Source organism: Phocoena phocoena, chromosome 15 (assembly GCF_963924675.1).
Source record: "Phocoena phocoena chromosome 15, mPhoPho1.1, whole genome shotgun sequence".
Classification (NCBI taxonomy): Eukaryota; Metazoa; Chordata; class Mammalia; order Artiodactyla; family Phocoenidae; genus Phocoena; species Phocoena phocoena.
Genome location: NC_089233.1, coordinates 25,978,172 through 25,994,865, shown reverse-complemented (window position 1 = coordinate 25,994,865; position 16,694 = coordinate 25,978,172). Strand labels below are relative to the sequence as shown.

At 44.1% G+C, this 16,694-nt stretch overlaps 1 protein-coding gene across 1 annotated transcript; it reads left to right on the top strand.

The window, feature by feature from the left end:
- The first annotated feature begins 596 nt into the window (after positions 1-596).
- BFAR (bifunctional apoptosis regulator) lies at positions 597-15,837 on the top strand. Its single transcript, XM_065893019.1, has 7 exons — positions 597-859; positions 2,428-2,632; positions 3,335-3,504; positions 5,354-5,498; positions 12,120-12,293; positions 13,797-13,999; positions 15,645-15,837. The coding sequence occupies exons 1-7, from the start codon at positions 597-599 to the stop codon at positions 15,835-15,837; spliced, it is 1,353 nt and encodes a 450-aa protein (XP_065749091.1).
- Positions 15,838-16,694: the final 857 nt, after the last annotated feature.

Here is a 16,694-nt window from a genome sequence, read left to right as displayed (position 1 = left end):
GAGGCCAGAGAAATTACATGTTCAAAGGAAGTTAGCAGAATGGAAGGATCTAGAATTCTCCAGCCTCCCCCATCCAGGTCCATTGAACTTTCCACTATACTATTTTGCTTTACCTAATTTTTTTTTTTTTTTTTTTGCGGTACGCAGGCCTCTCACTGTTGTGGCCTCTCCCGTTGCGGAGCACAGGCTCCGGACACACAGGCTCAGCAGCCATGGCCCACGGGCCCAGCCACTGCACGGCACGTGGGATCTTCCCGGACTGGGGCACGAACCCGCGTCCCCTGCATTGGCAGGCGGACTCTCAACCACTGCGCCACCAGGGAAGCCCTTTACCTAATTTTTGAAACTATGACAATAGGTCAGAAAAATTTAGTGATGTTTATGTGGTTTATGGAATGTAAATTTTTAGAAACCAAATTTGTCCCATTTAAAAATCAGAGCTTTAATATCAATAGAATGACTGTAATCTCAAACACCTACTATATTATCTTTCCTATCTCCGTTATTGTCTTTTTTTTCTAGATTTCACGATGCTTTGCAGCAGTTTTCTGAGTCTGGAATTTTCTATGTCTGTGGATCCCAGAATTTGCTAAGAGATGGAAGAGTCTCCGCAGAATGGTCCGAACATGACAAGCCCTGAGGAAGAGGACCCTCTCCAGAGCAGCAGCCCTCGGATTTCTGTTAGGGAATTTTCCTGCCACTGCTGTTACGACATCCTGGTTAACCCAACCACCTTGAACTGTGGGCACAGCTTCTGCCGGCACTGCCTGGCTCTGTGGTGGGCCTCTTCGAAGAAAACAGAGTGTCCAGAATGCAGAGAAAAATGGGAAGGTTTCCCCAAAGTCAATATTCTCCTCAGGTAATGCTCAGCCCACGTGGGTAGCTCATTGGGCCTGTACAGTGTGGTTTCTCTTACTGGGAGCAGCCACATCTGGAAAGGCCAGAGAGGTGGAGCCCACTGCCTCAGGGGTCATTCTGGATCTGCTGGCATGTGAGTCAGGGAGCTCAGGGACCTGGAAGTCCCGACGCCCTTCCTCACAGGTGACCGTGATTTGTTTGTTTTTTATAAATGAGGGAAAGAAAGAAACGCTGGTTATCAGACCATTGTCTGTAACCCTTTGTACGTAATACTTCTTATTGATGTGTATTCACTGAGAACACCCTAGGTCTCACAGAGAAGATGGTCTAACTGTATGATTCTCGAAAACTGGTTTGATGCTGGTTTTCATAATCTTTTTTTTTTTTTTGCGGTACACGGGCCTCTCACTGCTGTGGCCTCTCCCGTTGCGGAGCACAGGCTCCAGACACGCAGGCTCGGCGGCTATGGCTCACGGGCCCAGCCGCTCCGCGGCATGTGGGATCTTCCTGGACCGGGGCACGAACCCGTGTCCCCTGCATCGGCAGGCGGACTCTCAACCACTGCGCCACCAGGGAAGCCCCTGGTTTTCATAATCTTTGACTAAACTCTGTTGCATTTATCACATTAATAGAGTTTCTCATGCATGGCATCACACAGCAGTTGTTAAGACCTTCAGATAGCAGGTTTATTTCTGCTTCCATTCATAATGTTCATCATGTCCCTGTGAGGTCTTTGAGGCTAAAATCCTTTTCTCTTGCCTTCTTGTTATCAACAGAGTACCAGGAAGTTCCGTGAAAACATTAACCCAGCATTCTCTTTTTCACAGGAGATGTATTTACACCGCTTTGCTCTGACCTTTCAGCCTTGGTTTACCTGCGGGTTAACCTTAAATTGAAGAAGGGTTCTCTGATTGTGTATAATCGAAAATGAAGAGCCTCCTGTACGACCTGAGGGTTGGTCTCACTCTCACTACTGAACTGTACCTTTTTTCTGAGTTAATTTTTAATAACATAAGCAGTACATATATAGTCATTTACATTCTTTTTAAAAAGTCAGAACATTGTTGATAAAGACCCCTTCAGCCCCTCCTCCCCCATCTTACAATTCTTCCTTCCTTTTTCTCAGAATAATTTCAGTTATGACTTAGTTGTCATCTTTCAGATTTTTAAAAATACTTTTATACATTTATGTGCCAATAGGAAATGCAAATATTTCCTCACATCAGTGGTGTACTGTGTTTCTGCAGTTTACTATTTCATTCAACAATGTGGATAAATTTATTCATCTTGATACACAGTGATATCCAGTAAATTCATTTTTAAAACTATGTATGTTTCCACTGTATGAATATGCTATGTTTTATTTAGCTGTTGCCCTAACAGTGGACATATAGGTGTTTCTGATTTGTTGCTGCTACCAACAGGGCCATAACCAATCTTCTTGTCCATTCTTCTAGAATCCTTATATATTATTAAATGTTGATAGTAGTTTTATTTTGGCCTCTAAACATTATAAGTATACTTAGTCAAACAACTGTCTTGTGATTTTTTTTTTTCTGTTCTCCGTAGGGATGCCATTGAAAAATTATTTCCTGATGCAATTAGAATGCGATATGAAGACATTCAGCAGAATAATGATGTAGTCCAGAGTCTCGCAGCCTTTCAGAAGTATGGGAATGATAAGATTCTTTCAGCTTCCAACACGGGCCGAGTGAATCAGCAGAGGGGAGGGGGATTCTTTTCCGGAGTGCTCACAGCTTTAACTGGTGTGGCAGTAAGTTTATGTATCTCTGTCCCCCTCCCTCCCACAGTTTCCTGTGAAGTCAGTTCTGTTGAAATACCCCTAAATGATTAATGATGTGACCGAATGTGGTAATTCACTATGTACATTGAACCTGGGGATGTTGCCTATGCAAGTATATGCAACGTAATATTCAGAGCCCAGTAAATGTTAGCTTTGTCCCATTTCATCCTCTTCACAACCTATGCAATAGGCACTGTTATTATTCCTGCTGTATAGAGGAGCAAACCGGTGCAGAAAGGCGTTAAAGCTGGAACTCAAGGCCATGTCTTGAGCACAGCCCTTCACTAACTTCCAGTGTAGAGACTATTTTCTTTTTAAGATCTATCCATGCTACAAAAATCTAAGTATTACACATTTTCCAATAGAAAAGGCACGCGAGTCCGTTACACTGGCCAAATTGATGGGGAAAAGGGTGCAGTGCTCCCTGGTGCCCTACAGTGAGTCCTTTTCCTGTCTCTGTTCCCTGACGACCCGAGACTCAGCAGAGATGAGCCCACCAAGGGTCGCGCTCCCCAGATCTCAGTAGCAGTGGTGTTGCTGGCTTCCATATCTCTGGACTTGGCATCATCCCCTTCCAGCTCAGCATTTTCCTTCCCGGCCCCATGCTCACATATTTAGAAACTGGCGTCTCTGATCCTGCTGTGGAATAAGAGCCATGTCACTTTTCCCCAGGTGGTCCTGCTGGTGTATCACTGGAGCAGCAGGGAATCTGAGCACGACCTCCTGGTGCACAAGGCTGTGGCCACATGGACAGCAGAAGAAGTTGTCCTCTGGCTGGAGCAGCTGGGCCCTTGGGCCTCTCTCTACAGAGACAGGTTTTTATCTGAAAGAGTAAATGGAAGGTGAGGAGCAAAATTTTCTGATACGTCACTGACATTTTTTAAATAGTTTTATTGAGATACCATCCACGTAACCCCAAAAGTCACCCATTTAAAGAGTATAATCAGTGGCTTTTAATATATTCACAGATATGTGCAGCCATCGCCACAGTCTGGTTTTAGAACATTTCCATCATCCCCAAAAAGAGAGCTCCTGCTAAAGGCAGTCAATCCTCATTTTCCCCTCCCGCAGCCCCCGGGAACCACCATTCTACTTTCTGTCTCCTGGATTTGCCTGTTCAGAGTATTTCCATTCTTCATTCATCCATTCTTCAGTTGATGGACATTTGGATTGATTCCATTTTGGGGCTGTTAGGAACAGTGCTGCTGCGACCATTTGTATATAAAGGTTTTTGTGTGGACGTATATTTTCAATACTCAGTACTGTCTTAGAGTGGAAATGCTGGGTCATAAGGTAACTCTGTGTTTACCTTTTGGGGAACCATTGAACTGTTTTCTAAAGCAGCTGAACCATTTTTTGTCATCGACTGACATTTTAATTGTTGCTTCCTGATTATGAAAGTAACATATATTTATTTATTTTAAAATAATAAAGTAGAATTGTAGGACATTAGAAATGAAATGCCTTCATAATCCTGCTCTTCAGAGAAAACCACTATTATCATCTTGCTGGACACCTGTCCAGATTTTTTTCAATGTTTATACAGGCATACATATAGATGTGTTAAATAACGTGTTATTTATTTATTTAAACTGGAAATACGATTGTACTAAGCAAACCTGTGTTTATATGTATGTGTATAGGCTAGAGTCTATTAATCAATCTCTACCAGCACACATATGTGGTGTTTCCCTTTTTTCTGCTCCAGACGGTACCAGACTACATTGTGCAAATGCTCTGAGGAACCTATTAGTTTGAGGAGCTCACTCATCGCTGAGCTATGCGTCAGCCTGCTTCTGCCCATTAGCAAATCCCCCTGCCCCTTCTGGAGCCCTGTCCATCTTTACTGGGGTCCCTCCCTTCCTTGAAGGGGGAACACGTAGGGGTGTTACTTAGACCACCAGGCAGCTGCTCTCTAACCCAGTTGAGTCAGACGTGTAGTCCACTCACTGCTAGGCTGCCTGACTGCCCCACCTCCCACCCTGGTCCATTTTTTCTCCCTGAACTGAGCTTTTAACACTTGATTCTCTATTGAGGAAGCAAAATACTCCCACTTTGTCTGGTTTTTGTAAGAAGTTGTACCACCTCCCCACCCTCGCCCTGAATTGTAGTTAAAAACCTTCTCTACCCACTTAATACAATATGTCTTTCCGTAACTGTCTTCCTTCCAGAGGAGAGATTCCAAAACTGGAATTGTTGAGTGAAAGGGAATAAACCTTTACGGGGCACTTTTAACAAGGAATCACTGTGGAGGTGAATTCACGTTGCAGAGCATGGGCTCTAGGTGCACGAGCTTCAGTAGTTGTGGAGCACGGGCTTAGTTGCTCCGCAGCATGTGGGATCTTCCCGGACCAGGGATCCCACCCGTGGCCCCTGCACTGGCAGGCGGATTCTTAACCACTGCACCAGCAGGCAAGTCCCCAAACAACTACTCTTAATGTCATAATGTTTTATTGGATTTCTTCCCAATTTTTTTTTTCTATACACACACACTTTAAAAAATAGAGGGACTGGCAAATAGTAAGCTTTCAGTTGTTTGCTGTTATTAATCTTATTTCATATGTTAGGTGTCTTACCTCAAGCCTAAAGTGTTTATCTGTGTTGATAAGGTGGAACTTCGACTGTGGAAAGTTTGCTTCCAGGATGTAATCTCAAAAGACATCTCCTCCTATCTCCTTGCCCACACCCTAGGTTGCTTTTAACTTTGACAGAGGAAGAATTTTCCAGGGCACCATATACCATAGAAAACAGCAGCCACCGAAGAGCCATCCTTATGGAACTGGAGCGAGTCAAAGCACTGGGTGTGAAGCCCCCGCAAAACCTCTGGGAATACAAGGTGAACTCTATTTTTTCAATGGAAAATAAGTATTGAGCACCAGATATCAGTTATCTGCCTGCCCACTGCTCATGAATACATCAGACAAAACCGAAGCCCCCTGCATCCCCACTTTCCCTATGCCTGTGTATCCTTCCTGGGCCTGTTTTTCTACTTGTGTTATGGGTATATATCCACAGCTCTAGGAACAATGTTCTAGGTTTTTAACCTTAACATAAAAGGCATGAACTGAGCTTATTATCCTTCTGCAAGTAGCTTTTGTCTCTGGCTCTCTTTTTCTCTTGTGCCATATTCCACTGCACAAGTGCATGACCATTTATACATTCTCCCATTGATGGCCACTGAGATTATTTCCATTTTTGCTATGAGAAACAGGGCTGTTGTGGACATTCTTGGAAAGTACGTGTGCTCATGTGTAAGACTTTCTTTGCGCTATACACTGAGGAATAGGATTACTGGGTCACAAGTAACGCACATCTTCAGCTTTACCAGATGCTGATAAATTGTTCTTCAGTGTGACTGTACCTGGTTCTCCTTCACAGAGAGAATTTAGCGAATACTGTAGTGTAAAATGAATACTCTATTTTTTATTAGTCATAGAGTGTCTGGAGTACAGATACCTATACCCTAAAAAAGACATCATGGAGAAAAATAAATTCAAATAACCAATTAGTTTATGGGGGAAAAATGCTCACTGATAATTATGGTACAAATGAGACAACCCGCTGGCGTCATTCTCACCTGTGACATTATCAAGGATAAGAACTTTCATAACGTGAGGAAAGAGGCACTCATGTGTGCGGATCCTAAATTGGCGCAGTCTCTTTGGAGAGCAGTTTGTCAATAACTATTAAAGTTTAAACCGCCCCTACTCTTTGGTCTACAATTTCACTTCTTTGCATTTAGAGCACAGGCAGCAAAGCACTGTGATCAAGAGAGGGCTCAGCAGCCTGACTCCCGGGCTCCTCGCCAGGCTCCTCCAGGGCACACTGACTGTGGGAACGCCAGCAAGTCCCTGGGCCTCCTGGTCCCGTTTCCTCCTCAGCCAATGACCTCAGAGAGTCACAGTGAGAACTGAATGTTTGAGTCACAGAAATTATTAAACAAGATGTTGACCACAGTGTCATTGGTAATAGCACGTGGGAAACAACCTCAGCACCCATTGTTAGGAACAGGTTAAGTAAATACAGTTCACCCATACATGTAGCCGTTACAAAGGAACGAGGTGACCCTGGGTGCGCTAACAAGAAATGATACCCAAGTTGTTAACTGAAAATAAAGAAAAACACGTTAGAAAAGGTACACATTTGTATGTGTCATAGAAAATCTCTGGAAGGATACACAGACTGTTAACAATGTTTTCATCTAGGGATTGAGACTTGAGTGGAAGGGTGAATTGTATTTGTCATTTAATACAATTCTGTGCCGTTTGAAAAACTTGTGTTTATTTTGTGCATGTATTGCTTCATAGCTGAAAAAAACACTAGTTTCAGAATTTTTGAAGAATGGGGATAGGGTCCTAAGATAGATGATTTGTTGTTTTCTGTGTTGTTTGTCAGTTTTAAAAAAAAATCCCTACTTCTCTTTTATCATAAATTATTAGTTTTGTTAATGCAGTCAAATTCTGGACTTCTTGTAGCCAATGTTAGACCTATGGTGGGTTTTAATATCTGACAGAAGCTTTCTGGGTCCTGTATCCAGCAATGAGCCTCTATTTAGAATCTGTCAAAGTAAACTTAATATTCACCAGAGTGAATGGGGATGGTATTCTGGTCCCACTGTAAAGAGCAGGCAGAATCTTATCATCAGTCTGCTCCTTCAGATCTGCGCTTCAGCCCCTCCCCAAGGGTGGTCGCTTGATGTTCAGTCGGCAGGCTGTGTGGTAAGACCCCTCGGTACGGCTGCCCCTGAGTGCCACTGTTCTCGTCAGACCTGAGAGGGACAGCTCCCCACAGCAGTGCTGTCATCGTAACCACCTAACTGGGAGGTTGGTTTATCTTCCTTCTCTGATAGAAGGTAGCCCCAGAGTTGGGATATTTTGGTCCAGCTGATCCCAGACCTACAAACATGTAACCCGGTCATCTCCCTTTGTCTCGTACTAACCAAGATGTGGCTGGGGGCCTTCGGGCTCTATTTCTGGGACCTGTGTTCCTTTAGAGCCTGCACACCCAATAGGAGCAGCATCGCCCCCAAGGCCATTGGTTCTTGAGGGGTGAAAAGTGTTAAGTATTGCAGTGACTTGTGGCCCTCCAAAGACCACAGGACATAAACAGATACATGGTATATCTGTGGTATTAACGTTTCATGGGGCAGGGGAGGGCTTATGAAAAAAATGTCTTTAAGAGGCCCCTTAAGGGGTAATAATGAAAAAAAGGTTGGGAAACATTGCTTTAACATGAAGAACTACTTCCATATTTCTATGTCTCACCTAAGTTACAATATAGAGATAATTTTTAGAAGTTAGATTTTTCAAAAAACTTTTACTATGGAAAATTTCAAATATACCCAAAAGCAGGATAATAGTACAAAACTTCCATCAACCCATACGACAGCAACTCATGGCTGTGTTTATTTCAGTAATACCTACTCCTGCTACCCCTGATTATTTTGAATCTGAGATAGCATATATTTCATAAGTAAATATTTTATTGAATCTTTAAAAAGTAAAGACTTTTTTTTTTAATTTATGTGGCTGCGTCAGGTCTTAGTTGCGGCATGCCGGATCTTCGTTGTGGCACTCAGGCTTCTCTCTAGTTGCAGCGCACGGGCTCCACAGGGTGCAGCCTCAGTAGTTGCAGCGCGCAGGCTTAGTTGCCCTGCGGCATGTGGGATCCTAGTTCCCCAACCAGGGATCGAACCCGCATCCCCTGCATTGGAAGGCGTTTTCTTAACCACTAGACCACCAGGAGAGGCCCTGAAAAGTAAAGACTTCTTGAAAAACAAAACTAAAATACCACAATATACCCCCACCAGGATGAATAATTCTCTGATATTATCAAATAATTTGTCAGTATTCAAATACCCTACATTTTTTTTTTCAGTTGATTTGTTCCACCCAGGATCCCAACAAGGTCCACATTTGGTTGTCATGTCTTTTTTTTTTTTTAATTGAGGTAAAGTTGGTTTTCAATATTATATTAGTTTCAGGTGTACAACGTAGTGATTCAATATTTTTATAGATCATACCCCACTTAAAGTTATTATAAAAATATTTGCTACATTCCCTGTGCTAAACAGTATATTCTTATAGCTTACTTATTTTATATAGTAGTTTGTACCTCTTAATCCCCTACCCCTGTCTTGCCCCTCCCACCTTCCCTCTCCCCACTGGTAACCACTAGTTGGTTCTCTATATCTGTGAGTTGGTTTCTGTTTTGTTATAGGCGTTTGTTTGTTTTATTTTTCAGATTCCACATATAAGTCAAAATATACCTACTTATTTTTCTATGTCTGACTTATTTCACTAAGCATAATACCCCCAGGTCCATCCATGTTGTTGCAAAATGGCAAAGTTTCATTCTTTTTATGGAAGGGTAGTATTCCAGTGTGTGTGTGTGTGTGTGTGTGTATTTATATGCCACAGCATCTTTACCCATTCATCTGTTGATGAATAATTAGGTTGCTTCCATATCTTGGCAATTGCAAATAATGCTGTTATGAACATTGGGGGGCCTGCATCTTTTCAAAGTAGTGTTTTTGTTTTCTTTGGATATATTCCAAGGAGTGGGATTGATGGATCATATGGTAGTTCTATGTTTAGTTTTTTGAGGCCCACCCATACTGTTTTCCAGTGGCTGCAGCAATTTATATTCCCACCAACGGTGTACAGGGGTTCCCGTTTCTCCACACCCTCTCCAGCATTTGTTACCTGTGGTGCTTTTGGTGAGGGCTTTTCTGACAGGTGTGAGGTGATAGCTCATTGTGGTTTTGGTTTGCATTTCTCTGATAATTAGTGATGTTGAGCATCTTTTCATGGGCCTATTGGCCATCTCACTGTCTTCTTTGGAAAAATGTCTCTGCAGGTCTTCTGAATTTTTTTTAATTGGGTTGTTTGTTGGTTGTCATGTCTCTTAAGTCTCTTTCAGTCTGTAGATTCTCCCTCTTGTCATTACCCTGCATTTATTTGTTGAAGAAACCAGATCATTTTCTCTTGTAGTTTTCTGACGTTTTGTACTTTGCCAGTTATCTCTCTGTGGTGTCACCTAACAAGTCCCTTCTTCCCCTACATATCCTATAATCTAGGAGTTAGGACTAGAGGCTTACTTTGGTTTAGGTTTGGTGTTTCGGCAAGGCTGCTTTATAGGTGTGGTATTTTCTTCCATCAAGAGGCTCATAATGTCCCATGATCATTGATTATTTAGATCCATTAGTTCATTAAGGGTGGCCAAATGGTGATACTGTAACTCTCTCATTTCTTTTTCATCTTGTTAGCTGAAATACATCTTTAATGAAAAGGAGATCTTCTGTCAATAGCCATTTTGATTATCCTAAGTACAGTTTATACCAGAAGGGCAGGTTAAATGCTTGATCTTCTCCATTTACTTACCAGTTTTAGAATTTGCTTCCCTGTTGTCCTCCAAAAGTGACCGATTTCTTTCTTTAGGATTATTTTTTTTTTTTTTTTTTTGGTTTTTTTTTTTGGGTTTTTTTTTTTTTTTTTTGCGGTACGTGGGCCTCTCACTGTTGTGGCCTCTCCCGCCGCGGAGCACAGGCTCCGGACGCGCAGGCTCAGCGGCCATGGCTCACGGGCCCAGCCACCCCACAGCATGTGGGATCTTCCCGGACCAGGGCACGAACCCGTGTCCCCTGCATCGGCAGGCGGACTCTCAACCACTGCGCCACCAGGGAAGCCCAGGATTATTAATAACTGAGTATTTTGACATTCTTGATGTATTTGAATACATTTCAATAGTTATTCTAATTGATGCTCCAACTGTCCCATCTTTTTGAATAGGAGTCTCTTCAAATTATTCTCTGAGTCCATTTTTTAAATTTAACTTTTGAATTGAGGTACAGCGTACTTGCTAATGAGTCCTTTTAACATGATTTATTAGTCTTTGATAGTTTCCGTCCTCACACGACAAGATGTTCAAGTTACTCATGTACCTTTCCTGCCCCAGACCTGGAATCAGCCATTTCACAAGTTGGACCTCTTAAAATTTTTTTTAAATATAGAAAATGTTAGGTACATAGAAAAATAGAGGGAAGAGAGTACTCATACCCAGCTTCAACGAGCATCGACTCATGGTCACTCCTAATTCATCTGTACCCCTCCACCCTCTCCCCACACCCCCAGTCCTGGAATTATATTAAAGCATATCCACACATCATGTTATTTCGCCCCTGAATACTTTAGTGTGAAGCTCTAAAGAGAAGGGCTCTCTTCTTAAATGTAACCATTATCACACTTCAAAAGCTTTATTGGTAAGCCACTAATAGCATCAAATAAGTTGAATATGTTTTAACAGTTTTGTTGAGCTATAATTGACATACACATATTTAAAGTGTACAGTTTGCTAAGTTTTGACATATGTACACACCTGTGAAACCATCACCACAATCAAGATAGTGAACGTATACATCACTCCCAAAAGCTTCTTCCCGCCCCTTTGTAAGCCCTCCTTCCCATCCCTCCCCTTTTTAATTAGTGTACAGTGGTATCTCACTGGCTTAATTTGCATTTCTCTAAGGATTAGTGATAATGAGCATCTTTTCATGTGCATATTTGCCATCCTTCTGTCTTCTCTGATGAAGTGTCCATTCACATCTTTTGCCCATTTTACTTGGTGCTTAGTAGCATCAAGTAAGTTGAATCATTTTTAAGTTTCTTTTATAATCGGGAAAAATATAAATGTACATTCATTATAGCAAAATTTACAGAAGTGAAGGAAATGAAAATAAATTGACCCTAATCCCACCTGAGATTCAGACACGGGTAACATTGCGTTTTGCTCTGTTTTCTTCTAGACAATTTTCTGAGTGTACTTAAAACAGCTGTTTTATTTTTGTATTCATTCTGCAGACATGTACTGACATCTCTTGTGAGCCAGGTGGTCCTTTAGAAAAGGGATCTGAGTTCTGAATCAGGCAGGCCCTGCTTTCACGGCACTGACACTGTGGAGGTGGATGGCTCCACATCTTAGGTCTTTTCTTCACCTAACATTGTAACATGAGCATTATCCAACGCCCCTCCTGTACATTCCTCCATGGCTGTATGAATTCTGGGCTAAATCTCTACTGTAACTTCAGGACTGAGGTCACAGATTTCACTTTTTCTCTATTACGCACAATGCAACACTAAATATTTTGTGCATGAGGCCTTCTGATTTTTTTTTATTAAGTGGTGCCCACTGATTACTTTCCCGAAAGGTTGTGTTCTTCTAAATGTGCCTAGGAGCTTGCTTCTCATCCCCCTATCCCTCCCCACCCATGGAGAGAGACTGGATCTTTCTATAATGTAGCCTAACAGATGGATTACTTGGCCTCTTCTTCCCATTCATTCATTCATTCATTACCAGTGCAAACCACGTGGAGGAGGGCGTGAGACTGCAGAAGGAGCATGGGTGGGGAGCGGGCAGCTATTGTTGTAATGAGTCCCTGCACCCGCCTCATCCTCTGCAGGCCGTGAACCCAGGCAGGTCCCTGTTCCTGCTGTACGCCCTCAAGAGCTCCCCGAGACTCTGTCTGCTGTACCTCTACCTGTTTGACTACACAGACACCTTCCTGCCCTTCATCCATACCATCTGCCCTCTGCAAGAAGACAGCTCCGGGGAGGACATCATCACCAAGCTTCTGGTGGGTCTGGAGAGGGCCTTGAGTGGCTTCATGCTGCCATTCCTCAGCGTGGGATGGAGTTGGAGACATGGCTGGCGCCTGTCAGGGAAGAGGAAACAACAGAGGCTTCATTTGAATTTTGCAAGGAGAGCCCCTACGAAAGAAAATACAGCAGGAACTTCCCCACTCCCAGAAGCCTGTTTTGTTTCCTGCATTGCATAGCAAGAGGGGTTACCCTCTGGACTTGAAATATTTAGGGGAAAAAAACCCAGCTTTGCTTCTGTTATAAAAGAAGATAGCATAGGTCCAGATTGCCCACGGGTTAGATCTGTGGGCCCTCCAGCTTGGTGATCTGTCTCTTAGCAGGATCCCCAAAGGATGATTATTTGTCCTACCACAAGGCAGGGTTAGTATCCGTCCTGTTGGCCTCAGAATAGTAAGCTGTCATCCAACTCACTGATGGGAGTCATCACGTCAGCTGACCACAGGGCCTTTGGCAGGGATAGTTACCCACCACAGCTCTGATGGATTCCTTCAGAACTGTCAGTGGATCCCATTGACTCAGGGTGATCGTGTCTAGTTGGTCATCGGAGGGTAATGTCCTTTACATTGGTACTTTTGGGGCAGTCCCTCTGATCCGTTTATATCGAAAGTCACATGGATATAGGAATCATCGTATATGATGTTGAAACAGAATTCCTAAATCTCCAAAGACCCTTTTCTAAACACTTGAATCAAATGCCTACCTAACTGACCTCAGCCTTGGGTGTAGTTTTAAGCCTGCAGGTTAGCCCCTTTGCACAGTGTTTCTCTGATTACCCAGTTTTCAGCTGTTCCCTGCCCTTGCTGGACTGGGAGCACAGAGACCCCCTGACCTTTCCGTTTTAAAGAGCCCCATCAACCCCTGCCCGCTCATCACGCTGACTTTCTCCTTGGGATGCTCAGTGTCTGCTCCGTTGTACACAGTCTTGCTTGGCTTTCATTAGCCTCTGGATGCCTATGAGTTGTTTAAATGCTCTTGTTACAGATTACCTGCTAATTCTGTAAGGAAAATTTTTCATTTTCCCAAAATTACTTTTTAAAGGTATATGTTTACTTTTCCCATGACCTGTTATCATTCTACCACAGATGAGCTGTTGAATTGAAATCGGTTGAGCTACCCTTGCAGTGGTGAAGAAATTGTAAAGCTGGTTAATTTTTATTCATTTCAGCCTCATTATTAATAATGCTTAGATTACTCATGCTTAGATTTTTTTTTTACTTCTGGGCTTCCACAATTATGTAACAAGCATCTCAGTTCAGCCTCTTTGGTAACATGTATCCAGTGTAAGATTAATTATTACAAGGTGAGTTTGTGGATGGAAATCTCATTTTAGATTGTTGCATATGCGTGTATGTGTATGTGTGTTTTAATAAATGTAAAACTCACTGGGATAACCACAGTATTTTGTGTAAAAGTCAATCCTCATGATTTTTTGTGTCCATTTTTATGTAGTTTTATTTACTTGTGTGTTATTTTTAAAGGATCTTAGAGAGCCCACATGGAAGCAGTGGAGAGAATTCCTTGTCAAGTACTCCTTCCTTCCATACCAGCTGATTGCTGAATTTGCTTGGGACTGGCTGGAGGTCCATTACTGGACGTCACGGTTTCTCATCGTCAATGCCATGTTACTCTCAGTTCTGGAATTATTCTCCTTTTGGAGGACCTGGTCAAGAAGTGAACTGAAGTAAGTGTGTTTTTATGTAGGAGACGGTTGGAGCAACAGAGACTGGGAAAGAAATACCAAGTGGAGGTAGAAGTCCTCTGTGGAGTGTTGTTCAGACTCGAGAAGAGGCCCCAGGCTCTGGTTTAGAAATACTGCTTAAGCAGCAAACAGGAAAATGCCTTTGTGTCGGGGCTGGGGTGGCTCTGGTGGCGCTCACTGTCAAAGTGCGTCCCATGCACCTTCTCCCCATGCGATGTGCCGGCTAATTCCTGTGGCGCGGGGCGTGAAGGGCTTCAGTAATTGAGGAATAAACAAGTGAGAAGAAGAGGGTACTTTATGGAAAGCAGCAGTGTGGCAGAGCATAAAGGGATTTGATGAGGAATTCTGTAGGCATGAGTTCTAATCCTGCACTGCCACCAGCTGGAACAGTGATAATTTCTCTGGATTAATGCATAAAATGAGAGAGTTGGACTAGACAGTCACTGAGTCAAGTGACTCTTGGTTGTAAGTGAGAGAAACCAACCTAAATTGGCTTTCCTACCAAGGGACATGCCCAGTGAAGGCTACCTGCACGGCTGGACCCAGAGACCCGAATGCTGTCATCAGGGCCTCCCTCTCCCTCTCCCTCTCCCTCTCCCTCTCCCTCTCTGCCGCTCTGCCCCTCTGCCCCTCTCCCCCTCTCCCCCTCTCCCCCTCCCGCCCCCTTACAGCTCTCCTCTGTTCAGCCTCAACAACGTCTTTGTTTGGGGGCCCTTGATCACTCTGGGTGTCGATCTGAGCAGCTTAGCAGCCCTGGAGGAAAGAGAGCACTTCTGAGGCTTGTGAAAGCCTGAGGCTCACATGCCTTTGCTCTGATTGGCCCAGCCTGGGTCACAGCCTCCCCCTGCCACCCCAAACCCATCACAAGTGCAGGGGTTTGTGGGCTCCCCGTGTCCAGATGCAGGTGTGCACTCACAGCCTCTCCCCCAACCAGGTGCTAGCTGATGCCCCAACCAGACCACATGGAAGAGAATAGGAGAGGGAGACACCCTAAAGGGAAACTCAAAAGGTGCTTCCAGAAGACAGGGTATGGCTGCTGGGCAGGCAGAAGTAATGCATCAGCACACCAGCATCCTTTCAGCCTGAAACGTGAAGGGGTCTTGGCCTCATCCATCAGGAGCAGCCTTATAAATAGTTCTGAGAACCTGACAAGCATCTCCCTCATTTATTTCAATTCAGTGAACTCACTTATCCAGGCACAGTTGATTGAGCCCTGCTCTGCCCCTGGTTCTCTGCTGGACACCACAGATCTTTTGGTAAAGAAAACAGTTTATACTCTGAAGGCCTGCAGCCTAGCAGAGAAAAGATTATGTTAAATACGTACAAGAGCGACCCAGAGGAGAAGCGGGTGGAGTTGGGACTGTGCTGGGGAGGCCTCGCCTGTGGGACCAGGCGTGGGGACTGGGCGACAGTGCCCTGAGGAGGCACCCTCTAGGCTGCGTCCTGGGAGTTCAAGGTGGAGTGGTCAGGAAAGGTATGTCTGGGGCACTGGGGACAGGAAACAAGGTCTCTGCAGCACTGGCAGCCAGACCGCATCAGGCAAAGGCCCAGGGTCTGAGCGCCTCGGCGCTGTCGTTAGAAACGCCATCACTATTCTGCCTCTCAAATGCTTCTCTTCCTTTTTCAGGACTGTGCCTCAGAGGATGTGGAGCCACTTTTGGAAAGTATCAACACAGGGGCTTTTTGTGGCCATGTTCTGGCCCCTCATCCCTCAATTTGTTTGCAACTGTCTGTTTTACTGGGCCCTGTACTTTAACCCAATTATTAACATTGATCACGTGGTTAAGGAGGTCCGACGGCTGGAAACCCAGGTGTTGTGACTGACGCTGCCCAGCCTCTGAGGGACTCTTCCAGCCTCCCTGCCAGCCAAGCTCTGATGCTTAAGTGTGACGAGGGGGATGGGGAGCGGACACCCTATTTTCTGCCCCTAGTAAACAAGGTGCTGCTTTGTCTGTCAAAGGCTACAGCCAGGTCTTCTCCCTCTGCCTGTGGCAGCAGGGACTGGCGCCCCAGCGCTTGGCTGACAAAGCCACCGTGCCTCCCACCCAGCCACCTTCCTCGTGGGGTCTTGGGAGACCCAGTCCACGACACCTGGCAGGGACCCAGGGTTCTCAGAGGACATGGAGTGGGTCTCAGTCCCGCTTGCGCTAATAACCTCAGTGACTGACACAAGGCTCCCAGGGCAAGTTGGAGCCCTGAGACTGAGCCCAGGGCCAGGTCTGTCCTCTAAGTTAAGTTTAGGAGAACAGGAGATTTTGTCATAGGCATGGCAGTTGCATATAAAAAACACAGAGGAAAAACCAAAATCCGGTTGACGACTCTGTCTTATTTAAGAGTTGCTAGACGGTTTCAGAGTTAAACCTCTGAAAGGATTCAGTTCAAGATTAGAATGATGGTGGTTAGACTTGCCATCACTGTTTTCTACTTGTAATCGTTGAAAGTTTGCATCTCTTTTTCTGGGGGAATTGAGTGGGATGTCAGGCATTTCATGGAGGGTAATTCACATCAGGCCGAGCTGCTTCAGTGCTGCTTAAAATTGTTGTTTTGGGGTTTACTTTGTTTTGTTTTTAAGAATTTAATTTGTAAAATCCAGGCTAGTCCATTTGTTTAAGGAAACATTTTGTACATTGACCTCCCACCGTACACTCTGTTCTGATGTATAAAACAACAAGTATAA